This window comes from Lontra canadensis, unplaced genomic scaffold, assembly GCF_010015895.1.
Source record: "Lontra canadensis isolate GAN:19392208 unplaced genomic scaffold, GSC_riverotter_1.0 scaffold2, whole genome shotgun sequence".
Taxonomy (NCBI): domain Eukaryota; kingdom Metazoa; phylum Chordata; class Mammalia; order Carnivora; family Mustelidae; genus Lontra; species Lontra canadensis.
Window position 1 is genome coordinate 4,088,116 of NW_022630996.1, and position 26,936 is coordinate 4,115,051.

The window sequence follows — 26,936 nt, forward strand, 5'->3', positions numbered from 1 at the left end:
ATGAATATGGAGAAAATATTAAAACTTTAAATAGCACATTAAAGATTATCTGAATAATTCCAAAGACATTCTTTGGATGAGACAATTTATTATAAAGATGCCAATGTTCCAAAATGAATCTACATAATCAATGCAAACCTAATCAAAATTAAAGAATGAACTTTTTGGGGAACTTAATAAAATTACTCAAAAATTTATAGGGGATACATCACTCTATAAATAGCTGACTGTGTATTGATTGACTATAAATAAAATAGGTCAATAAATATAAATAGACTAGCTGACTGCTTTGACTATATATTTAATAACTTTGAAAAAGAAGATGAGTTTGTCCATCTTCTTTGGTAGACTACACATGACAAATGAAGACTTATTACAAACCAAAATGACTTTTAAAAATAGAATACTAGACTTCTATGATGTGAGAACAAACAAATGAACAAAGAGAAAAGAACAGAGCTCAAAAACAGATCCATATGTAGGTAAGCTCAATGTACATTAAGATCACTGCAGATGAATGACTTAAGAATAGACTGTTTAATAAATGGACCACAGCATGGAAGAAAACCCACCAGATGCATATCTGACATATGCAGAAGAGGATATCAGATAAACTAAAGAAATAACTATGAAAGGTAAAACTAGAAAAGTTAATAGGAAAATATTTTATGGCCCTGATGCAGGAATTTTTTTTAAAGCTTATAAACATGAATCACAGAACAAAAATATGATGAGTCAAATTATTTCAAAATGAAGGTTTTTTTTTTTTCAACAAAGGACTCCATGAATAAAGTTAACAGAGAGGAGACAGTGTGTAGATATGTATTTGCAATGTCTGTAACAGGAAGGACTAATATTTATAATATATACACCAAGAAGGACATGGCAAAAGACCCAAAGGAAATGAACACTCCATACACAGCAATAGTAACCCAGAAGGTGGACAATATTATTCACTCAGAAAATATTTATAGTGTGCCCACTAAAAACAAAGAGTCCTGCTCTCAAGGGTCCTTATGTTCTGGGGGTAATGGAGGGATGGGAGGTAGGCAGTAAAAATGAGTTAATTGCAAACATGTTAGAAAAGATAAGTTCTTTGGAAAACACAAATAACTAGGTAAGAGGGAAAGCAGTAGGGGACAAGGAGAAAGTTTGCATATTGAATGGCAGTGATGACAGTTGATTGAAGAATTGGAAGGGATGAGGAAGTGGCCATGAGTAAAGAGTCTTCCAGGGGTAGTATAGTTACTAAACTAGTTAGAAAACAGAACTTCATCCACTGTAAAGACTTTAGGGCTTATTCTGAGTAATTGCAGGGTTGAAAAGAGGAATGGCATGATTTGAGTTTTGTTTCAAAGGGATCACTCTGAGTGCTGGCAGATAAGGAGTAGAAGCAGAGAAATCTGCTGCAGGCTCTTGTAGTAACCCAAGTGGGAGGTGATGGTGCTCACACCAGGGTACAGGAGTGAAGATGATAAATGACTATATTCTGTATATATTTTGAACGTAGAAACCACAGGATATTCTTGCATATTTAAATCAGATTTGAGAAAAAGAGAATGGTAGATGGACTAACCACTGCAATGATGGATTTATTGTGAACTTCATGAGGTGGGGAAGGCATAGATAGAATAGGATGGGGTGAAGATAGATGGGAAACAAAGGTCCACATATGAAGACATAATCGTATGGATTACCTATCAGAGTAATGAAAAATAAAATAATTTTGTAACTTCCAGGCTACAAAAATTCAAAACATGCAGGTTGTTGATAGATAAGGAGCCTCATGCACTGAAGTAAGAATACAGACTTATGATGCCATTCTTGAGAGCATTAGCTATAACCTAGCATCTTGGTTCCCATGTATGTTCCCCAAATCAATCCTCACACAGCTCTTGAATTGTGCATTATCATGATGTTCATCATAGGATTGTATGTGATGGTGGGGAGTTGGGTCCATAACAGAGTGATAGCTAGAATATGGTTTCCTATGGATTACTATGAACAGTCAGAAGTAATAAACTAGCAATATGTATGGATCTTAAAGATACAGTGTTGAGTGAAAAAAAACTAAGATGCATTATGAGTAGTTAAAAATAAAATGCATCTTTTAAAACTACATAAATACACTCTCAAACATAGTTACATACATTAAACATTAGAATAGTTCTCCACACAGCAAGAAAGAAATAAAGAATGAGACAAATTAATTAAAAAATTTTAATTGTAATACAGTTAACAAACATGGTTTTATTAGTTCCAAGTGTTCAATATAGTGATTCAACAACTCTATACATGACTCAGTGTTCATCATGATGAGTGTCTTAATCCCCTTCACCTATTTCACTCATCCCCCCCACCTTCCCTCTGGTAATTTTCCATTTCTTCTCTAGAGTTAAGAGTCTGTTTTTTAGTTTGTCTCTTTTTTCTTTGTTCATTTTGTTTCCTTAATTCCACATATGAGAGAGATCATACTGTATTTGTCTTTCTCTGACTAACTTATTTCACTTAATATTATGCTGTCTAGATCCATCCATGTTGTAGCGAATGGAAAGATCTCATTCTTTTTTATGGCCATGTGTGTGTGTGTGTTTGTGTGTGTGTGTATCTTCTTTACCCATTCATCTACTGACAGATACTAGCTGCTTCCATAGTTTGGCTATTGTAAACAATGCTGCAATAAATATACGGGTGCATATATCTTTTCAAATTAGTATTTTCATATTCTTTGGGTAAATGCCCAGTAGTAGAATTCCTGGATCATATGATAGTTCCATTTTTAATTTTTTGAGGGACTTCCTGTTTTCCACAGTGGCTGCAGAGAATTAATTGTTTAGCAATTAATAAGAGGGTCCTTCTGCTGGTGATAATGTTCCATCTACTAAGGAATATTATTTACCAATTATGTCTGCAGAAGAGCTGGACCATGCTGGGTCCCACACGTGTGCAGTTGGACTTTATTCCAAGCATGATGAAGATGTGATCAGATATATTTTCTATGCAAGGGAGCTTCTGCAGGTCAAAAGGCCAGGACCACTCAAATAAATTGCAGGATAAAGAAAAAATTGGACAGAATTACAGATTCAAGAGACTTCAAAGACATACTAAGTTGAAGAAAAATGGGCAAAACCAAACTACAGCAACTAGGGATGCTTCCTTGGGTCGCAAAGTCATCAGAAATTCAGGAAAGTGATTGCTTCAGTGGTTAGGACAGTAGTTACTTTGGGGGAAAATGTGTGATGCTTGCGATGGGATGCATGGAGGGGCTTCCACAGTACCTCGCAGCTCTGTTTTTTGACGTGAATGGTTTATATAAGAAGGGTTGTCTTATCATAGTTCATTCAGCTACACATTTGCGTAGTGTATTTTTCTGCCTCTGTGTTTTATTTTACAGTATAAAGTTAAAAAAGTTTTATGTTCACTGTTGTGTGAAGAATAAAATGTAGAAAGCAGAGGCGCAGAGAGACCAGACTGATCATATGTCTTGTCGATAAGTTTAATGGATTCTATTGGTGGAGGGGGTATAAAAGAAAGGAATTGAGAATTATTCTGAGTGTGTATGGCTCCTTTTGCTACAACAGTGAAGGTGTATTAGAGCAAGAGGAAAGGATTAGCTTGGGATAGAGGAAGCAAGCACAATTATTCTATCGTGAAGAATGCAACTCACATGATATAAGTGAAGGTATTAAGCAAGAAATTGGGTATATGTGTTTAGAACTCATAAGAAAGATCTTGTCTGTCTTGGAGCTAAAAAATATATAACAGATGGATATTGAGATATGAAGAGATCAGAGATGGCAGAGAGAGAGAGAGAGAGATCTATAGATAGATGTGGCTCTGGAGCAGACATAATACAGGGATCTACAAAAGCCACACAAGAGAGGGAAAAATTCACTTTCTAGGACCCTACGTGACTCAGTCAGTTAAGCATCCAACTCTAGATTTCCACTCAGGCCATGATCTCAGTGTCCTGAGATCCAGCCCTGAGTTGTGGAGCCCAACATGCTCCAGCTCAGTGTGGAGACTGCTGAAGATTCTCTCAGCAAATCCCTCTGCCCCTCCCCATGTGCACACTCTCTCTAAATAAAAAAGAAAAAATTTCATTTTTTGTAATTGTATATGGAGAGAAGTTTGCATAATGCTTGGCTCTATAATGGTGTCCTGAAACCTATTTTTAAATATAGTTGAATATCTCTACCACCACTCTACCAAGTATTTTAAATAGATTATCTAAAATATTCAAAATAGTCACACACACACACTGAATATTATAACTTCTTATATTTGAGGAAACTGGAAGTCAGAGATATTAAACACATATGGCAAAGCCACATTGGTGAGGAGTGGGTCAACATGTAAAGGATGGCTGTCTTCACTATGAGACTTTTCACTGTCCACACTGCATTTCCTAGGAGCAAATGCAGGAGGACTAAGAAAGTGTAAGAGGGAATGTGAGGTCTAGAAGGACTGTTAACCCAGCAGACCCCAGCTTAATAACTGAAGGCTTTACTGTATGTATAATAGAGCAGTAATACATCGTCAAAGTGTGGACTAATACGAAAAGTTGGTCTTCAGAAACATGCTCACTGTGATCTACCTTATCAGCAAATCTGGTGTAAAGGGCATGCCAATCATTTCCTCTTTGTTTGAAATATTGCTCTTTGGGCTATTGGAAGGAAGGAAAATTTTTTTAATCTTTACCTTGTTTCACTAAATTTTCCCAACAGTCTCCTCAGGGCACTCATTACTTCCTTGTTCCTCAAGCTATAGATTAAGGGATTCAGCATTGGGGTCACCACCGCATAGAACAGGGCAACCATCTTCTCTTGCTCTGCTGAGGAGCCAGCAGTGGGTCTCAAGTATGTGAAGATGGCTGTTCCAAAGCACATGGAAACCACAGTGAGGTGGGAAGCACAGGTCTCAAACGCTTTGCAGCGTCCTTGGGCTGAACGAATTTGCAGAATGGCTGTAACGATACGACCATAAGAGAAAAGAACTAGGAGGCAGGGAAGCATGATCACCAGAAATCCCGAGATAGCCACCATGACCTTGTTGAAAGAGATGTCCACACAGGTCAGCCTCAGCACAGCCAACATCTCACAGGCAAAGTGATTAATAACATTACGGCACAAAGGTAGCCGAAAGATGATGATTGTCTGCATCATTGAATTCATGAAACCAGCCCCTACGCAGCCGGCAGCCAGCCCCAGGCACAGGCCTCCGTGCATGATGACCGTGTAGTGCAGCGGATGGCACACCGCCACGTAGCGGTCATAGGCCATAGCTCCCAGCAGGAAGAATTCTGAGCTGCCCATCGCCAGGGAGATAAGCAGCTGGAGCACACAGCTGTGGAATGGGATGGACTTCCAGGCTGACAGGAAGTGAACAAGCATCTGTGGGACAGTGCTGTTGGTATAGCAGATGTCCACAAATGACAAGACACTGAGGAAAAAGTACATGGGTGTGTGCAGCTTGCTGTCCAGTCTGATGAGGAGGATGATGAGGAAGTTCCCCAGCACAGTCACCAGATACATGACCAGGAAAAGGACAAATAGGGAGAGCTGAGTGTCCCAGCAGCTGGACAGCCCCAGCAGAATGAACTCACTCATCCATGTCTGGTTTTGTCTGCCCATGAGCCTCTGAGGACCAAATTCAAGTTATAAATCAATGAACACCAGATACTTAATGTGGCAGGGGGCCTGACGAGATCATTCAGACCAAACAGCCATGTGACATTGCACTGTGTGCTTTCCCAGATTATATGTCTCCTTCAGGGTTTGGGATCTCAATAGAACCCATTAATATGGGCCAGATTCAAGAAAGGAGAAAAACTCTTCTCCTTCCTTATATAGGAAATTTTTATGAAAATGCTTAGACATTCAAGATAAAATGATTAACTGTAAAACATGCCTCTTTATTTAGGATCAGTTCCAAAGCATGGAGTTTGTTTACTTCTTTGTTGGATGCAAGTATTTTCCTCCTCACTGCCTCAAAATCTATATTGTATGGAGTCTAACAGGCATTAACTGTTTTTTTTTTAATTTATTATTTTACTTCTGGAGCCTCTATGAAAATGAAATACTAAATTTCCACACTTTTAAAATCAGAAATTTTAGGTTGCAAGTTAGGAGGTAGCAAATCTAAAATAGATTTTTCAGTAGGAACAAATTTTCAAAATTACATTTCAGGGTAGGGAAGTAAAGAATGAAGACTTGGGGCAATCAGCCTCTGTTTTGGTGAAAAATCTTCACCTGTTTGTCTGTTATCTGTGTGAGAGGGTAAGAGGAAAGAATCTGTAACATTATTTTCATCCTCCTATGGAAGAGCAGCATAGCATTGATAGGCAGGGTATGTCTGTGGAGAAACAAATCAAAGTCAAAGATGCATTAACTAGCTTCCCCAATAAATGAGAGGAGCTCAGATACTTGCCACACATATTCACCTATTAACCAAGACAAGATGGGAAACCAGCTACATATTCTGCTGACTCTGTATATCTTCTCAGTAGTGAGAGTTATGGTTTGGAGATGATAGCGTGATGGAACATCATTAACTGGCATTAGCTCAGTGAAAAGACTGTTGACTATCTTTTCCTTTAATCTCCTCTTACTTTTATCTCCATCTGAAATATTTGACTATTTTCCCTCTTAGAAAACTGTTATATTTCATCCTCGTGCTAATGCTCCCTTTACCATAACTTACATGACCAGAAGGTAATACCTTAGTCTGCTTGATAATATCTCCAAACTTTCTGATCCTGCTGATGTATTAGTATTTCAGAAAGCTCAAAGTCTCTAGTATTCAGAATTTCTCTTTAGAACTATTAGTAATCTTATTTACACCTTATTCAATTCCCAAGTGGTTTCTAAAAAACTCATGGACTACATAAAGTCCACTCTCAATTTCCCACATCTTCTAATTACTCTGTCCTTTGGATAACGAAAGTGAAACTCATTCACAGCTGTCCCAAGGAGATATTATTTGCTGCCTGTCTGTGATCAGAAAGTGCCACTGAATATGTTATGAAAATCACAATGTGTGTTGAGGGCATTCATGACAGTAAGGTCAGCAGGGTGCCTGAGATGCTTGGATTAGCAAGCAGAGAAGTGTCTATGGGCATTTGCAGATGATAATCCTTCCTTTTTCAATGATTAAATCAGACTTGATAAACCATACTCACTCTAAGAGATAATTTATGTAAGTGACAACACAGGGGAGAAATAGAAGTATGAAGTGTTCTTTAATTCTTTAGAATTTACTCTAGGGCTTCAAAAGTTTAGTAAGTCACTTTGTATCATTTTCTGTCAAAGAAAGAGTAAACCGACCTCTTTATCCCTAATGAAAAAGGAAAAGTTGGGATACAGAAATATCAGGGCCAAAGTACTCAGATAAAAAGGAGAGGAACAAGTGACCTTACAGGGAAAAAGTCTGATTCTGTACCATCAATGGATCTTGACCATCTACAGACAACATTTCATGAGCTAGTCCTGGGAAGGTGAACAGGGAGCCTCCAATGATGCGACATTATATGAAATAAGTCAGATAAAGGAGCTTGACCAGCAGAAACTACAAGGAAAAACAAAACAAAACAAAAACCAACAAATGCTGGAGGTCGCTGATGATTAATGTATTCTCAGGCACCAAATAAGGAGAATTTGTTTCAAAATCTGATAATAATCTCATAGAGTTTGGAGTTTTTCACTTCTCAGAAACTAATAATTACTTAAGGGCTTGATTTTAAAGTGTAGTAATGCCTGATTTTAGGTCATTAATTCCCCCCCCTTAAAAGTCTAGAAAGGTATGGATTACAAATAGAAACACTCAGGGGCACCTGGGTGGCTCAGTTAGTTAAGCGTCTGCCTTCAGGCTCAGGTCATGATCTCAGGGTCCTGAGATCGAGCCCTGAATCCGGCTCCCTGCTCAGTGGGGAATCTGCTTTCTATCACCTGCTCATCCTCTCTCAAATAAGAAAATAAATTTTTTTTTAAAACAGAAACACTCATGGTTAGCATATCATGTTTCTGTATCATCTTCATGGTTTTTAAAGTGCCTCTCTATGGGAATGAATGAACTTCTTTGCTAATAAACATGCATTTCCCAGTTCAATTCTCATTACCTAGTTTCTCCATCTGTCTAAAGGGATCATACATTCAAGTTTATCCTAATTCACTGGAGGGAGGGAAATAGAAATGAGAATGGACTAAGTACATAAATCAATAGGAACAGGAATGATTTAGTTAAAAAAAAGGAGGTTAAAAATAAAAGTTTAAAACATTTTTGAAAATTTGATATGTATATAAAAGTTTAAAGCAGATTCAAAAGTAAGGTGGAGGTGTTGCAACCGATTTAACAGCAAGAATCCACCCCATCCCCACTTTCTTATGCATACCTACACTGTTTGGGACAACAGAAAGTTTGCAGCCAGCTATCCAGATGAAATCACCTTCTGACCATAATCATTTAAAACCTGTCCGCTGGTGCAGATTTCCAGGAGTGGGCTGGTGCTGAAGAATACAGAGTGGTGGATGGGGCACCATCTGTAGTAGCTAAGCCCGGTGCTTCCCACAGATGCAGCCAAAGCCCTGTGCTAGGTGCTGCATTTCTCAGAAATATCCGAAAGAACTTTCTCCATAGTTTGGCTACCCAAAATATGTTTTCTTTATGTTATCTATATTCTTATGTTATCTCTATCTATATAGATATATCATAATACTGTATGTTAACTACACCAGAATTTAAATTGAAAGCAATGCTTTTTCAAAAAAAAGTAATAAAATTTTTATATATATATATATATATTTTTTTTTTTTTCTTTAAACCAGTTGCCAAAATGGGACATTTATCTCTCTAGTAACCAGACTCAATCCAATTGCCGCTTGCGCCAAGGAAGAAGTTGTGTGTGAAGGAAACAGAGGCATCCTGACTGCTGGTCCTAAGAACCCAGGGGAGCACCTCTGAGCATGCCTACCTTACCTCCAGGACGGGAGGTCATCATTGCCCCAGGAAGAGCAGATATGAGCAAGAGGTGGCATTTGGAAGAAGTAATTCTCCTTTCCCTCAGAGAGACAATCTCTACAGGCCAATTAGGCTGTCCTTGTTAGGCTTCTGTTACTTCTTCTCTGAATGGTGATTTCCTCACCTGAAACTCTCACTTATTTTTTAAAAAGAATTTATGAATCAGAATTTAGTTTTTCCTAACCCAGAAACAGGAGAAGAGAATCCAAAGCTCCAGTTTCTCCTGGAGACATTCTCCCACTTCTGCTGAAGTTTTCTTTGAGAAATTACAACTTGCCCATGACTTTCTATCGATGTACTCAAGACTAAGGTCTTTGACCCAAAGTGCCCAATTATTCAGGGATTACCTGGGGGGCCCTTCTAGCAAAAACTCCTGTAACATGATTCTCTTGTTGGTCAGATATTCTCTTCACAACTAATACCAAATATGGTGAGACTTTTCTCATTATTGGAAGGCTTTTAATTGGGCACTATCAAATTATTTAACTATTTTTGTATCTAGATGTCTGCCCTCATATTCTGTAAATACAACACAAATTTATGAGCCAGTTTGATCATCTCAAATTACATAAATTACGTACTAATTCTATTTATAGACATTAAGCTGTTTCTAGTTTGTGGCACGCACACACACACACACACACACACAGTCACACTCAGCCCTTTGTCATGTATATCCATTTCTGTTACCTAGAAGTGGAATAGCTGCATCACAGATCAGGTGCAAGTCTGGCTTCAGCTAATGTTGTCAGTTTGTCAGAACAGTTGTACCGATTATATACCCATGAACTATAACCCATTTGTATGAGCACTTCCTTTGCTCTAACCTTTAGCCTCAAATTGTCTGTCTTCGTCATTGTAGCCATTCTGATGGGCCTATAGTAGTATCTCATTGTGATTCTATGCTACATTTCTCTGATGACTCATGAGGTTGTGCATATTTTTAAATATTTATTAGCCATTGAAAATTCCATTTTTCTGAGGTGGGTGTTCAGTTTCTTGTCTGTTTTTCTATTGGGTTATCTTTTTCTTATTGATTTTAGTTCTTAGTATATATTTAATAGGAGTCCGTTGTTTATATGGATTACAAATAAATTTTCTCCCACACTGTGGCTTTTCATTCTCATAATGGTACCTCTGATGAAGAGATGCCCTTAATTTTAATGTAGTTCTACTTATTGTTTTTCATATAGTTATTGCTTTTTTGTGTCTTGAGTGAGAAATCTTTGTCTATCCCAGATCATAAAGTTATTCTTCAATGTAATCTTTGGGAGCTTTAATACTTTACTTTTCACATTGAAAACAATAATATATCTGAAATTTAGGTCTGTGTATCTTATCAGATTGGAGGCTAAACTTATTGTTTTTCTATGTGGATATCCAATTTTATTGAGAGAACTTCTTTCCACACTGTTCTCCTGTGTTGCCATAAATCAATTTTTGATTTCTGTGTGTAGGCTGATTTCTAGACTATTTTTTCTGACCCATTGGTCTGTTTGTCTGTCTATATTGCCTTAATTACTGTAACTTTATAATAAAGTTTCATTTTATCATAGTGTAAATCCTCGAACTTCTACATTTTTTTGACTATTCTTGGCCGTTTGAATTTTCAATCTCATTCTAAAACTATCTTGAAAATTTTCAGGAAAAAAATTTGCTGAAATTTTAATTGGGATTTAACCTAAAAATAAATTGGGAGAGGAGTACCTGGCTGGCTCAGTCAGTAGAGCATGCAGCTCTTGACCTCAGGTTGTGAGTTCAAGCCCCATGGTGGGTGTCAAGATTACTTAAAAATAAGATCTTTTTTAAAAAAATTAATAAATAAGAAGTGACTTCTCTATGCTCTTGAGTATCCCAATCTATAAAAAAGATATGTTCTTCCATTTATTTAATATCTGCTCATTTTTTTTCTATGTAGCCGTGTTATATATCTCTGATTAGAATTTTGCCCAGGTGTGAAGCTTTGAAAGTCTACTTTAATTAGTAACTTTTAAATTATATAAAAATATAATTGGATTTTATATATTAAATATGTATATATGAAATGACTTTTATGAATGACTGGTGCCATTTCTTCATATATTTGGTAGAATTCACTGGTGAGGCCATGTGGCCCAAGTGCTCCATGGTAGAAAATTCTTAAATACAGATTTAAAGTTTTAAGTATATAGGACTATTCTTTTTATTCATGTGTCTATTTGGATAAGTTTATTTTTGCTAGGAATTTGTCTATTTAATCCAAATATTTGCTTCTAAAATTTACTAGCCTACTCATATATGTCAACTAACTAGAATTTAAATAAAAACTTAAACTAAATAAAATGTTCATCATCACTAGCCATCAGGGAGATTCAAATTAAAACCACCTTGAGATACCACCTTACACCAGTTAGAATGGCCAAAATTAACAAGACAGGAAACAACATGTGTTGGAGAGGATGTGGAGAAAGGGGAACCCTCTTACACTGTTGGTGGGAATGCAAGTTGGTGCAGCCACTTTGGAGAACAGTGTGGAGATTCCTCAAGAAATTAAAAATAGAGCTTCCCTATGACCCTGCCATTGCACTACTGGGTATTTACCCCAAAAATACAGGCGTAGTGAAAAGAAGGGCCATCTATACCCCAATGTTTATAGCACCAATGCCCACGGTCACCAAACTGTGGAAAGAACCAAGATGCCCTTCAATGGACGAATGGATAAGGAAGATGTGGTCTATATACACTATGGAGTATTATGCCTCCATCAGAAAGGATGAATACCCAACTTTTGTAGCAACATGGACAGGACTGGAAGAGATTATGCTGAGTGAAATAAGTCAAGCAGAGAGAGTCAATTATCATATGGTTTCACTTATTTGTGGAGCATAACAAATAGCATGGAGGACATGGGGAGTTAGGAGAAGGCAGTTGGGGGAAATTGGAAGGGGAGGTGAACCATGAGAGACTATGGACTCTGAAAAACAATCTGAAGGGTTTGAAGAGGTGGGGGGGTGGTAGGTTGGGGGAACCAGGTGGTGGGTATTAGAGAGGGCACGGACTGCATGGAGCACTGGGTGTGGTACAAAAACAATGAATATTGTTACGCTAAAAAGAAATTTAAAAAAAAAATTGCAGCCCAGAGCCCAAATGTGGCCTGCTGCCTGTTTCTGTACGGCCCACAAGAAAACGATTTGTTTTACACTTTTATATAGTTGAAAAGAATCAAAAGAAGAAGAATGTTTTAATAACTTATACAACTCAAATTTCAGTGTTCATAAATTGAGATTTATTTGTACTAGTGCCACTCATTCTTTTATGTGTTGTCAATAGCTGTCTTAGTGCTGCAATAGTGGAGTAGCTGTGAAGGAAGGTGTGGCCCAAAAAGCCTAAAACATTTGTAATCTGGCCAGTTACAGAAAGTTTCCCAACCTCTGCCCTAGAACACTATAAATTTCTAGAGGCAATGGGCACATCTAAACACAACTTTCGTGCCCCACAATGCCTATAGCAGTGTCTTTAACAAAGTTGATGCCAACAAGATGATCATCTGTGACTTTGTTTAGAAAGCTAAGAATAAAGTTGCTCATATCAGAGGGAAAATTTGACCACAATGGCTTTGTAATTGATACTGCATGAAATGCCAGATAGGGGCATCCACAGCAAATGGGACACATTATCCTAGACCCCAAATGGGTTTTTAACCTTCATCATTCCTACACCTCTTACTCCTGCCTTTCCTCCTCCACACTCTCAGCAATGGGCACTTCCTCTTGTTTCACAGAGAAAACAGGTATCATTGTAAGCCCTCTGACTCCTGATCGCTAACTCCCAAATACAAATCAACCAAATGAGAATTAACATTCAATGGAGAGACAAAGGGACAGAAAGAGGGTGCCATTTTGAGGTTCTTGAATAAAGTGAGAAGACCCACAATTATCATATTACTTCTCCTCCATCTCCTACATGTGCTTTGTTTAATCATTTCCTCCCTCTTTTACCTTTTTTAAGTTTCTTGTCAGAGGTGAGGTACACTCACAGATGATACTGGCTTACTAGGTTTACAAAGGTTGAGTAGGGCCTTGTGTGTGTGTGTGTGTGTGTGTGTGTGTTGGGGTGGGGGCATATAAGAAGGCTCTTAATATGGAGACTTGCAAGTAACATCTGCACAGCAGACCGACATATCCCAATGACCCAAAATCCACATCAAAGCTACATTATCTTTCATTGATTGTTTTAGGGAACTGCTTTTCTTATATTAACTACATTTTTTATATTTTACACATTTATCACATTACTTGTTTACTTTATTTCTAAAGTTTCAGAGAAAAAGTGCTGAATTTTTAGAATTAGAGAATTTTTGCCTTTGAATGAATGCCCATGTATACAAAATAAATTATCAGTAACTGGATCTCAGCTCCTTAGCCAATAATGTCATTTGTATAAACAACGCTTGGTTATATCCTCACCAGGGTAAAACAAGAATTTTAGTTGACATTTCTTCACCCAATTATTTCCATTACTCAAGACAGTCTTTATATCCACAGATAGTGATTGTAGCACAAATAAATATCTTCATCAGCCTTAAGAGCAACATTCTTCTCAGAATAGTGACGCATACAATTACTGAATATGGCTACATATACCACACATTTTAAGTGAGTCTTCAAATTGAAAATGATTTTGTTCGAGGTGGAAACTTAGTGATCTTTTACAAAATGTGGCTGATTAAAAATTGTGTTACAAGGTTAAGATTCATGAATAGGTCCATAATTACAAACGATGTGACAAATGAAGAATAAATGGTATTGTCTTCGACTACTTTCAGGCCATATGAAAGAAGATTGAGAAAAGGTGAGTTCTTGCTTTTTGTTGTTTTTTTTTCCTCTCTTTTTAAGAATTTTTTATTTTTTATTTAAATTCAATTAATTAACTTACAATATACTATTAGTTTCAGAGGTAGAGTTCAGTGATTCACCAGTCTTATATAAAACCCAGTGCTCATTACATCACATTTTCTCCTTAATGTCCATCACCCAGTTGTCGCATCCACCCATCCCTCTCCCCCTCTAGCAACCCTCAATTTGTTTCCTGTGACTAAGAGTCTCTTATTGTTTGCTAAAGGTGGGAAGTTCTATTACAGCAGTTCTCAACTCCAGTGAATATTCTGCTGTGACATAAAAATAAACCCACACCCAACACCCCAACCCAACCTCCAGCCTCCTACCCAGCATCACCAGTACATGTGTCGTCATCTTCTTCCTGGTTGCCATGGCAATGCAGGTAATGCTTGCCATATCTGAGTTAAGTGGTAGAAAACACAGCCAAAGTTATTCTCTCTAAGTGATGCTCAGGATTCATCAAGTTGCCAGTTTTGAAGTTATTCCAGTTAATTGACATAGTAATTTCTGCCAGGCCCCCTTCACCTCCTTATTCCTTACACTATAAATCATGGGGTTCAGCATGGGTGTCAACACAGCATAGAAGAGGGAGATCAACTTTTCCTGAAGAACAGAGGGGCTGGAGCGGGGCTGGATATAAGTGAAAACGGCCATGCCATAGCACAGGACAACCACTGTGAGGTGAGAGGCACAGGTGTGGAAGGCTTTCTTTCTTCCCTCTGTGGACTGGATCTTTAGGATGGTGGAGATGATCTGGATGTAGGACAGGAGAACCAGGCAGAAAGGTGTCATCAGGAGAACAATGCTAGAAACCATGATTGCGATCTCATTGGAGGAGGTGTCCACACAGGCCAGCCTGATCACAGCTAAAATTTCACATGATATATGATCAATATACTTGTTTGTGCACATGGGCAGCTGAAATGTGATGGCAGTATGGATAAGAGAGTTGACAGAACCACTGACCCAGGATGTGATGGCCAACCTAGTACAGAGGCCTCCATGCATGATGACTGAGTATCGCAGGGGGTCACACACAGCCACATAGCGGTCATAGGCCATCACTGCCAATAGAACAAACTCAATCCCACCCCAGCCTAGGGAGAAAAATAACTGGGCTGCACAGCTCACAAATGGGATTGCTTTATGTGCTGCAAGAAGATGCACCAACATCTGAGGAATGATGCTTGTGGCATAGGAGACATCAATGAGGGAGAGGTTGGTGAGAAAGAAGTACATGGGAGTATGGAGTCGGCCGTCAAGTCTGATGAGAAGAACAATGAGGAAGTTCCCCAGTACTGTCACTATGTACATGACTAAGAACAGGACAAAGAGCGAGACCTGTGTGTCCCAGTCTTTGGACAGGCCAAGGAGAATAAATTCTCTCACCCATGTCTGGTTACCTGTTCCCATTAAAAAAATGTGAGAATCATCAATCTGCAGAATCAGAGATAACAAAAGTTGTTGAAGCAAAGAACCATTTTAGTGAATACATACTGTACAGAATTAGCTAACCTTCACCAGATGTTTCAGACCATTTATGGGTGAAGATGACAGGCTTTATCCCAACATAACCACTTTGCATCAGAGTCAGGTCAGCACCTTCATAGGAACATGAGATGGTCTCAGGGAGACCCATTAAAGCCTGGAGATAATACAGTACAATTTTAGGAGCTCACATCTTTACCACCATACCTCAAATTCTAGGGCAAGGAGAGTTTGGTAGGTGAGAATGGTAGGCAAAATGATAAACAATGAGGAAAATTTGGTTGGAAAGTTTATAAAAGCTACTCCTGACATATGTCAACTAGACACATCATAATGAAAAGGATAAACTTATTACAAAAGGAAATATTGGGAAGAGCCAGGTACTTGTGTAAGATCTGGAATCAGAGAATCTAATTTTCAAAAATGATTTTGTTTCTTACTTATTTACAATTATGTGATTTGGGTTAGGTGACAAGCTTTTATATATAAAACAAAGGAATATCATCAAACTCACAAGTACCTTTAAGTTCAACTGTAGTTAGCTTATGGGGAAAGTACTTTGTGAACAAATACTGGTAGTAGTACTATAGTAGTAGCCGTATTAGTAATAACATGACCTCTGTCTTGGGGTAGATAAGGTAGCAAACATGATTTTCTTCATGTATCCCATCCACAAATTCAAACCTAAATAAAATTGGAGACAATTGTCCACAGTACTAAGGGCTTAGGAATGGATGAGAGGCTTTGAAGACTTTTTTTTTTTATTATTACCTTTGATCCTCTTGGCCTTTAGTTTCTCAGCCTTCAGTGGGATCACAAAGGGAAAGGTATTGCAATGGTATCTTATTCTTTTTATTTTTCTCAATTACTACTATTAATAATTTACCCTCTGTATATGGGCTTAAGAGAAAATGAAGAAGACTTGATTAAAAAAAAAGGAAGGAAACACAAATGTTTAAGGGCCCTTTTTCATTATCCAAGGCAGAGAAGAAGGTATGAATTCATGTAGATGTACACTGGAATGGAGTTTCCTCCATTTCACTCAGGAAAGTGCTTTTTTCATAGAACTATTTTGTTATTATAACTGTTTTGAACATTAAACAAAAATAATTAAAATTTAAAAATTTTTTGAATCACTGCATTTTCACTGACTTTCCTTTTCTTGCAGTGCACAAAAAAAAAAGGAAAATGAGAGCTAAAGGCAGCAAGAGGAATTGAGGGCAGAAACAGAGCTACCTGCAATCCCAGAACCCATACAAGTTTCAGGTAAGGGTCATTGAGCAGGAAAATTAAGACTCTCTATGTTTCAAGTCTCATTTCTTAAACAATAAAACAGAACAAGTCATTCCAGAAATGCCTTTCTCGTTTGTGATTTAGAAACATATACTTTTATAAATTTCCTTCTCAAAACCTGATATGTTCTTTCAACAGTTCTTTCTTTCCTGCTATGTCATGAGACTTTCACCTCCACCCTTCACTTTGTTTTTCTTTAATCATGATTAGTCTGAGAAAACATTTACCAGTGTTGATCAATGAACAGTTAAGAGTTAATCCTATTTAGTTTTCTCTCCCCTATAAATTTGTTTGTGTTCTCTTCTCAGTATTTGTCATAACTTTGGCTACTCTACCTTTTTGCCAGGGACCTAATGTTCCTTTAGTTTACAATAAAATCTGGGGAAGAAGGTCAGTAAGACGGCAGAATAGGAGGCTCCTGAGGAAGCTTTCTCCTCTCATGGATGCATCAAATAAACAGCTATATACAGGGATCAAATCCCTCTAAGAGAAATCAAAAAACTAGTTGAGCAACTCCTACACATAGGATGATTGAGAAAATACCCACATCTTAACAGGTTGAAGATGCCGAGACGTATTAGTGGCACAATCCCCACTATTAGCACAATTCCTTATAACCAGGAGAGAACTCACAACTCCCAGCTTCTGAGGATAAAATAATAGGACTGCATATCCAACACACCAACTTTTAAGGCTGTCACCTGAGGGACTGACTCCTTAGTTCTCTGAACCAATAGAGCTCAGCATTCAAGCGTTCCCCAGGACCACAGAAAATAGAGAGACACTTATATTACACATACATAAAAATAAACTCAAAAATGAATTAAAGACTAAACTGTAAGACATGAGAACTCCGAGAAGAAATCAGGGGGAAAACATTCTTGATATTGGTCTAGGCAGTGATTCTTTAAAAAATATTGACATCAAAAGCTTGAACAACCAAAGCAAAAGTAAACAAGTGAGACTACATCAATTAAAAGGTTTTTCACAGCAAAGGAAACAATCAACAAAATGAAAGGGCAGCCTAGGGATTGGGAGAAAATATTTGCAAACTATATATTTGATAAAGGCTTAATATCCAAACTATACAAAGAATGCATACAACTCAACAGCAAAAACAACTATCAGATTTTGAAAATTAACAAAGCCCTGAACAGATATTTTTTCAAGAAGACATTCAGATGGCTAACAGATATATGAAAAGATATCTCAGAAACACCAATCATTAGGGAACTATATATCAAAACCATAATGAGATGCCACCTCAAACGTTAGAATGGTTATTAACAAAAAATAAAAAATAACAAGTGTTGACAGGATATGGAGAAAAGGGAACTCTTGTACATGGTTGTGGGAATGAAAGTTGGTTAAGCCAATATGGAAAATAGAGAAGCATTTCCTTAAAAAAAAAAAATTGAAAATAGAACCACCATGTGATCCAGCAATCCCACTTCTGGGATCTACCTAAAGGAAATGAACTCAGTACCTTGAGTTCCCATGTTCATTGCAGCATTATTCACAATAGCCAAGATATGGAGACAAATTTGTATCTGTTGAATGGTTAAAGAAATTATGATACATATACATATGATGGAATATTTTTCAGCCTTAAAAAAAAATGTCCTGCCATTTGCAACAACATGGATAAACCTGGAGGACATTATGTTAAGTAAAATGAGCCAAAGACAGAAAGAAAAAACCTGCATGATCTCACTTATATGTGGAATCTAAAATGTCAAGTATGTAGAACAAGAGAGAAGAAGGGTAGTTACCAACAGAAGAGGAAATGGGAAGCTGTTGATTACAGGGTACAAAGTTGCAGTTATTTAGGAAGAATAAGTCTTAAGATGTAATGTGGGTCACAATGACTATAGGTAGTAATACAATGGAAATTTGCTAAGAGAATTGATCTTAGGTGTCCACCACACAGAAAAGGTAACTATGTGAGAGTGTATGTTAATTACCCCTACAATAGTAATCATTTCACTATGTATACGTATATAAAATCTTCATGTTGTACACCTTAAATAAATATGATTTTTATTTGTTTGTTTGTTTGTTTAACTAAAACAGGCAGACAGACAATAAATCCTACTTTACATTTTTGGGTCATATCACACTCATACTTAAAAATCTCAACTAATGCCTCTTTATGATGTTTTGAGCTTTTATTTGTCTACTCAAAAAAAACAATCCATGCTGCCTACTCATAACATCATATTAAACAATAATATATCTCTGTGATTCCTCCTTGGACAAGAGTACCATAAAGGAAGGAATTCCTCATGTTTGTATTTCATGAATTGCAGTAGGTATAGGGTAATTACTTGGGCCATAACTAATAAGACATAATATGTGATATAATATGATAGATATTATTGGAATAGTCCATGAAAAATTATCTCCTTAAAGCACTGTCACTAATGCTTAAAATCTATTAGTGTTATGTTGATCACTGTCCTTTTGGTGAAATGATTTAAAAAGGAAATAATATTTTTTAAATGAAATGATATTAAGTAGGAATTTTGTATGAAGTACCTAATCTTGTAAACTAGTGTACCAGCTTACACTGACCCTAAAAATAAGTCATGTGAGAGTAGAAAATTGGGGATGCCTTGTTGGCTCAGTCAGTTAGTGTCTGCCTTTGCTCAGGTCATGAGCTCAGGGTCCTGAGATCAAGCCCCGCATCAGGCTCCCTGCTCTCTCCCAACTTGTTCCATCTCTGTCTCCATCAAATAAATGAAATATTTTTAAAAAAGAGTAGAAAATGATAAGTTTCATGAATGATACTGAAATTGCAGGAAAAGTCGGGTCTGGAGTATGAAGACAAACTTTTTTCATTTAAAGTATTATCGTTCTTGGGGAAACCTGGGTAGCTCAGTCAGTGAAGAATCCAACTCTTGATTTTGGCTCAGGTCATGATCTCAGGGTTGATCTCTTGCTCAGCATGATCTCTTGCTCACAAGGGGAGTAGCAAGCAGAGAGGGAGGGAGAACCAGGCTCTTCACTGAGCAAGGAGCCTGATTCAGAACTCAATCCCAGAACCCTGGGATCATGACCTGCATCTAAGGCAGACACTCAACCAACTGAGCCACCCAGGTACCTCAAGAGAGACTCAGCTTGAGTCTCTCTCCTTCTGCTCCTACCTCCACTTTCTCTCTCTTTTCAAAATAAATAAATAAAAAAAACTGAAAAAAAATAAATCTTTAAAAGTAAATAAATTAAATATTATCATTGTTGGACTCTAGATAAAAGTAGCTCTATTTATCTTCTCATAATTTCCAGTAGTTATTAGTTACCGCATATATCAGGATAGCAATGTTCTTATCTCTATGACAAAGAAATAAAAACAAAAAAATAGGTAGCTGCATTTCTATACACTGACAATGAGACTGAAGAAAGAGAAATTAAGGAATCAATCCCATTTACAATTGCACCAAAAACCATAAGATACCTAGGGATAAACCTAACCAAAGAGGTAAAGGAGCTGTACAGAACACTTTGAAAGAAATTGAGGAAGGCACAAAGAAATGGAAAAACATTCCATGCTCATGGATTGGAATAACAAACATTGTTAAAATGCTTATGCTACCCAGAGCAATCTACACATTCAATGCAATCCCTATCAAAATATCTTAAACATTTTTCACAGAGCTGGAACAAACAATCCTAAGATTTGTATGGAACCAAAAAATACCCTGAATAGCCAGGGGACTGTTGAAAAAGAAAGACAAAGCTGAGGGCATCACAATGACTGACTTCAAGCTATATTAAAAAGCTGTGATCACTAAGACAGCCTGGTACTGGCACAAAACCAGACATATAGATCAGTGGAACAGAACAGAGCATCCAGAAATGGGCCCTTAACTCTATGGTCAACTAATCTTCAACAAGCAGGAAAGAATATCCAAAGAAAAAATGATAGTCTCTTCAACAAATGGTGTTGGGAAAATTGGACAGCCACATGCAAAAGAACAAAACTGAACCGTTCTCTTTCACCATACACAAAGATAAACTCAAAATAGATGAATGACCTAAATGTGAGACAGGAATCCATCAAGATCTTAGAGGAGAACACAGACAGTAACCTCTTTGATCTCAGCTGCTGCAACTTCTTGCAAGACACATCTCTAAAGGCAAGGGAAACAAAAGCAAACATGAACTATTTGTACTTCCTCAAAATAAAAAGCTTTTGTACAACAAAGGAAACAGTCAACAAAACTAAAAGGCAACCTCCAGAATGGGAGAAGATATTTGTAAATGACATAACAGATAAAAGGCTGGTATCCAAGATTTATGAAGAACTTATTAAACTCAACATCCAAAAAGCAAATAATCCAGTCAAGAAATGAGCAGAAGACATGAACAGACACTTCTCCAAAGAAGATATAGAAATGGCTAATAGACACATGAAAAAATGCTCCACATCACTTGCCATCAGGGAAATACAAATCAAAACCACAATGATACCACCTTATACCAGTCAGAATGACTAAAATTAACAAGACAGGGAGCAACAAATGATAGTGAGGATGTGGAGAAAGGGGAACCCTCTTACACTGTTGGTGGGAATGCAAGCTGGTACAGCCACTCTGGAAAACAGTATGGAGGTTCCTCGAGAAGTTAAAAATAGAGCTACCCTATGACCAAGCAATTACACTACTAGGTATTTACCCCAAAGATACAAATGTAGTGATCTGAAGGGGCACCTATGCCTGAATGTTCATAGCAGCAATGTCCACAATAGCCATACTGTGGAATGAGCTAAGATGTGCTTCAACAGATAAATGGATAAGGAAAAGGTGATACACACACACACACACACACACACAAGGGGAGTAGCAAGCAGAGAGGGAGGGAGAACCAGGCTCTTCACTGAGCAAGGAGCCTGATTCAGAACTCAATCCCAGAACCCTGGGATCATGACCTGCATCTAAGGCAAGACACTCAACCAACTGAGCCACCCAGGTACCTCAAGTTAAATAGATTTCTAATGGTAAATTCTCAGGCAGTAATTTTTAGTAATATCTGGTATTTTGGAGTCTTAAAAATGAGACATCCCCCAACTATTAAAATAAACTAAAATTCTGACCAGTGGACCTCCCAGATGTGGGACTCTTTCATTCTGACCTCCCTATAGCTCTGCAGTATGCCTGAGATTTTGAAATGTATTGCCCCAAGTAGCAATTCTTAACATAAAGTACCCTTTTAGGCTTTACCACATCCTCCACATATTCCTGCTCTAACAGTATGATACAACTTTGAGGAATTAAGAGGAACTGCTCATTAAGAATAAGATAAGTAACCTGACCCATACCATAGACAAATAAAGCAAGTATGACAGAATTTTTCATGTGTTGGTACACACAGACAGGATCATCACTTGTGATTCTCTAGAGATGTCTTCAGATGCTGCTGTCCACATTTATTAATCAATTTTTAGTTGCATTTAGTTTCCATTGTTATTTTATGAAGCAACACCCCAAAATACTCAATTTTCCTTTGCAAGGAAGGAAGTATCCAGGGCTTGACACGCAGGTACATTTACCTATTTAACATTCAGTGACACATTTAATATCCTGCGCCAGTGAATGTGTTATCCACTTAAACGTTATCCATTTAAGTACATTTAAATTAAATCTGTCAAATAATATTTTCCATTTCTATTGACTGATGGCTTCATTAATCATCTTCTCCCTTACCCCCATGTCAGGAAAAATATTGATTTGAAAAGACTCAGGAGGAATGCGCACTATAAAAGGATTCTTCAATAGCTCAACTTCCAGAATTATATTTCAGAATAATTACCTCTTCCACTATTCATGCTAATTCAAAGAGTTCATGGATGGACAAAACCTTGGATCAGCCTCAAAAATCCAGTCTGAAACACAGCTGAGGCTGATGGGTGGGCCCTTTATTCATATTTTCCCCCATTCATTATAGAGATGATGATTTATGGCTAAGAGATAAAACGCCAAAAGCTTTGTCTCCCCTGAAAGTTTGAATATCCTCTTTTGAAACACTTCATTGAGTCATAACCATATTTGACCTTCTCACTGGAGTCCTCTACAATCTTAAAACAGATTTTAAAAAACAGATTACAAGTCCTGAATTTAGAAACAGAGCACATGAAGGTAAGTCCCACAACCTACAGAAATGCTTTCTTTCATGCTGGTCAAAATAAACCAGACCACACTTTTACACAACTGAGTTGTCAGTAGAGCCAAGATGCCCTTCAACAGATGAGTGGGTAAAGAAGATGTGGTCCATATATACAATGGAATATTATTCAGCCATCAGAAAGGAGGAATACCCAACTTTTGCATCAACATGGATGGGACTGGAGGAGATTGTGCTAAGTGAAATAAGTCAACCAGAAAAAGTCAATTATATGGTTTCACTTACTTATAGAGCATAAGGAATAACATGGAGGACACTAGGAGAAGGAAAGGAAAGCGAATTGGGGCAAATCGGAGGGGGAGATGAACCATGAGAGACTGTGGACTCCAAGAAACAAACTGAGGGTTTTAGAGGGGAGGGGGTTGAGGGATGGCTGAGCCTGGTGATGAGTATTAAGGAGGGCACGTATTGCATGGAGCACTGGGTGTTGCACATAAACAGTGAATCTTGGAATACTGCATCAAAAACTCATGATGTATTTTATGGTGACTAATGTAACACAATAAAAAAACCAGGTGGTGGGTATTAGAGAGGGCATGGACTGCATGGAGCACTGGGTGTGGTACAAAAACAATGAATACTGTTATGCTGAAAATAAATTAAAGAAAATGATTAATAATTAAAAAAGAAAAAAAAGAAAAAAGAAAATAAAAAAAGAAATGTCGCTTTTATTTAAAGAAAGAGTCCTCTAAACTATGGCTGAATATTTAGTTGTTGCATACACTGAATATACCTATCAGGGGCAGGCATATTTACATCATTCTAATATTTGGAAACAAAAGATCCCAGGGCCACTTGGGAATGTGATGTTTTAAAGGTAATTTTTAATCCTGAGAGGACAATTAATTTTCCTTCTTGGATTCCTATTTCTGCTTCATATCTGGATTTTGTTACCTGACTCTTCACATATACTGAGTCCAGTTATTGAGGACCCAGTTTCTCCAACATGTGCAATCCTGAAATTTACCTTTTGTGATATATTTCGTCATAATTTCATTCTATAAATGCTTAGCATCTTTATATCTTGTGCTTTGTAGGGAAGACTAGCACAGTATAAATCCCTCAAAAAATTATTTCTCCACAATATAATTTCTCCAGCCCACTATAGAGGAACCAACCCTGAAATGAGAGTCAGGAGACCTTATTTCTAGTCCCAGCTCATATTCTTGAGTGTATACGAATTTGAGCAATCCATTTAATCACTTTACATTTTAAATCTCTACCATAGAAAGGAAAATTCAAATATTTTGTATACATACCCTTAGAGAAATAACTGAGAAAAGATATTTTAAAGCAATTGACAATTTATCTTGTCTATACTCTTACTACATGTTCAAGAATATCAAAACCTAACTAATCATTTCACAGATCTGGGCTTGTTTCCTGAGTGCTTTCCCGCCCAAAAGATGTAGAATTTATCCATAGGAACTCTACTTTTTAATTATTAATCAGTTGCTTCCTCCCATTTCCCACCATTGCACTTTTTCTCTGTCAGTACATAACTTTGGAATTAAGAACCCTTAGAACAGAAATGTACCTTCAAGAAGGCAGAATCACTTTAGGACATTTGCCATACTATTTAGGGTGAGAAGACTGCAGTATCTGTAGGTCACATTTCTGATCCAAACTCCCTAACAAGTCAGATTGGTTCTATTTCTGCCCCTCCCGACACCTCTGTGTATACCAACAGAAGGTGCCTCCATTCGAGCTCTCAAACAATGATTAGTGCCTGACAAACAGACATGTCTACTTCAGTCCAATTTTATGTTGGTTTCTAAAGAATGCTTCCCTCTAAAAAAGTCATGTACCAGAGAGATGAAGAGTCCTAGACTCCTCAGGCTCCTGGCTAAGAGCTATCTGGAGTTGGTTGTGAGGTAAACATCTACTAGAAAGTTCACAGTGGCCCACAACTGGCTTCAATATAAACCTGGTGAGGTGCAGCAGTGTGTGAATTAGCAATGTGGGGCTGACAGATTCCCTTCAGGAGCTTTATGCATTATAGTGTCCACCACTGTCCCCACTCCCATTTCTCAAGGGCAGGGCCTCAATGCTGACCTTCTTCTCCCTGTGAAGCCTGTTCTTCCCCATTTTCCTCAACCATAGCAACTCCCTGAAGCCAAAGGTCATACTAAAACGCCAGAGACACTAGTTTTCTGAGGTTTTAGAATATTCTCCTGTAGCCCAAACCTGACATTTGGCACTATGCCCCTATTCTACTGAGCAATGACTAGGTCTGCAATCAAACCCAGTGAAAACAAACAAACAAACAAACAAAAACCCCAAAACCCAGTTGTCCCCTTAAGCTCTAAGATAACCTTGTCTCTCCTTCTGAACACAAGAACATTGTGCCTCACTCCCCTGATATATGTGCAAAGACCCACTGAACCTGCTGCAAGTTTTGCAAAGGTGGATGCACACCTGAGTACATTTTTCATGGTACTATTCAAGTTTTGAAAATACTAATATCACATAATAGACTTAAGAATCCAAATAAGATCCCAAAAGGGGATGTAAATCTTAAGCTTTACATGGGGGCAAAATGAAAGGATAAAAGTATTGAAATTCTCAACACAGAAGTACAGAAGTATTAGCTTTCTATAACTTTTCAAATCTTTAATTTTTATGAATAGATTAAAAGCAAAATTCATAGAATGCAGTCACATATATGTCTGATACATTCTCAGGCACCATGAAACCTGTAAGTGAATCATTTGTCCATTCATCTCCAAGTCCAATATCCACTTTTAGCACTACCATTTGCATATCCACACATTTACCCACTATATATAGCCATCTCCATACTCAGCCATCTGCCTATCGGCTCAGCCAAGCACGTATGCATCCCCGGATCACCCACATGCTACTTCATCTCTGTCCCTAATGTCGAAAAGTTACTCCCACATCTTTTCTCAACAATGTATCACACTCCTTGTCCCCTCATTCATTCTGCATGTTACTATAATCTCTGATACTACAGCACCCAGTGACTTTGAAAATGTTTCTGTGATATTCCAAGCAATAGAAAGAGAAAGTAGAGATGCTTTTCATTCTTCACCTGATTTTCTGAACTCCCCTCAATTGACAGAATTGGTTGGATACTTTCTCTGAGGAAAGATGGAAAAATTCCATGGCTCTGAGTGCTGTAGTCACAGTATCCAGATGTTCACAACACTGCTATTTTTCTTCACTCATCTGCAGACACCAAAAAGGGAAACTCCCAGATTCTAAGTTTTGGTAAGGAACCCACAGAAATCTTAGTTACTTCTGCTCCAGACCTAGGGAGCCTTTTTTTTTTTTTCATTCAACCTCCATTACTCAGCAAGTTATATCAACTTTTACTAGAAACATTGTCACCTGGATCTTTTCTTTCCATTATTAAAACAGCTGACTGCTATTATTTCATCATTTGTACCAAAGTCCTAAGTAAATTCAGTTCATTTCAATGCATGAGAGGTTTCATTCTACCCAAGCGTATTGAATCAGATATGTTGCAGAGGGTTCAGAAAACTGTTTTGATGAGGCTTTCAGGTGTTTCTGATGGAATACATTTGAGAACTCCTGAAACAATTCATTTGTAAACCACTGTCACATTAATTTTTCATTATAACACTTTATTCTACCATTATTCACTTCACAAATATTTTATCTTAAAGACTCTAATGCTGTATCTCAACTAATTGTGAGAAAAGAAGTTCAAAATCAACCACAATCTCAGTTTTCCCTGTTTGTCTTCCCTGCAAACCCCCACCCATCCTACAATTCCCACTGTTTCCCAAATGGGAAATGCCCTCTTCTGACCAAGAAGGTCATTTCATGGGTGTCAGCCTATGAATTGGAATGCCTTCTTCAAGAAGCACTTCTGATGAACACAATAACATATCCTATCTATGTGTAGGCTTGGTTTACAAGAAAAACACAAATATTTGCTCCAAACACTGCATCTAATTTGGGTATGCTGCTTCTAGGTAAGTGATTTATTGACTTAAAATTCCTTGGCCCAAAGATCTTTATTTGTCATTGTTATACTAGTACTTAGCTGAAAATTAGCATCTATTTCTCTCTTTTACTTTATCTGTTAAACAG

At 37.5% G+C, this 26,936-nt stretch overlaps 2 protein-coding genes across 2 annotated transcripts; both read right to left on the minus strand.

The window, feature by feature from the left end:
- Window positions 1-4,697: 4,697 nt before the first annotated feature.
- LOC116872753 (olfactory receptor-like protein OLF3) lies at window positions 4,698-5,633 on the minus strand. Its single transcript, XM_032866254.1, has one exon. The coding sequence runs from the start codon at window positions 5,631-5,633 to the stop codon at window positions 4,698-4,700; it is 936 nt and encodes a 311-aa protein (XP_032722145.1).
- Window positions 5,634-14,351: 8,718 nt separating this feature from the next.
- LOC116872077 (olfactory receptor-like protein OLF3) lies at window positions 14,352-15,305 on the minus strand. Its single transcript, XM_032865136.1, has one exon. The coding sequence runs from the start codon at window positions 15,303-15,305 to the stop codon at window positions 14,352-14,354; it is 954 nt and encodes a 317-aa protein (XP_032721027.1).
- Window positions 15,306-26,936: the final 11,631 nt, after the last annotated feature.

What these genes read in the sequence shown, in the direction of transcription:
- LOC116872753 (XM_032866254.1), bottom strand. Translation starts at nt 5,633, where the DNA reads ATGGGCAGACAAAACCAGACATGGATGAGTGAGTTCATTCTGCTGGGG.
- LOC116872077 (XM_032865136.1), bottom strand. Translation starts at nt 15,305, where the DNA reads ATGGGAACAGGTAACCAGACATGGGTGAGAGAATTTATTCTCCTTGGC.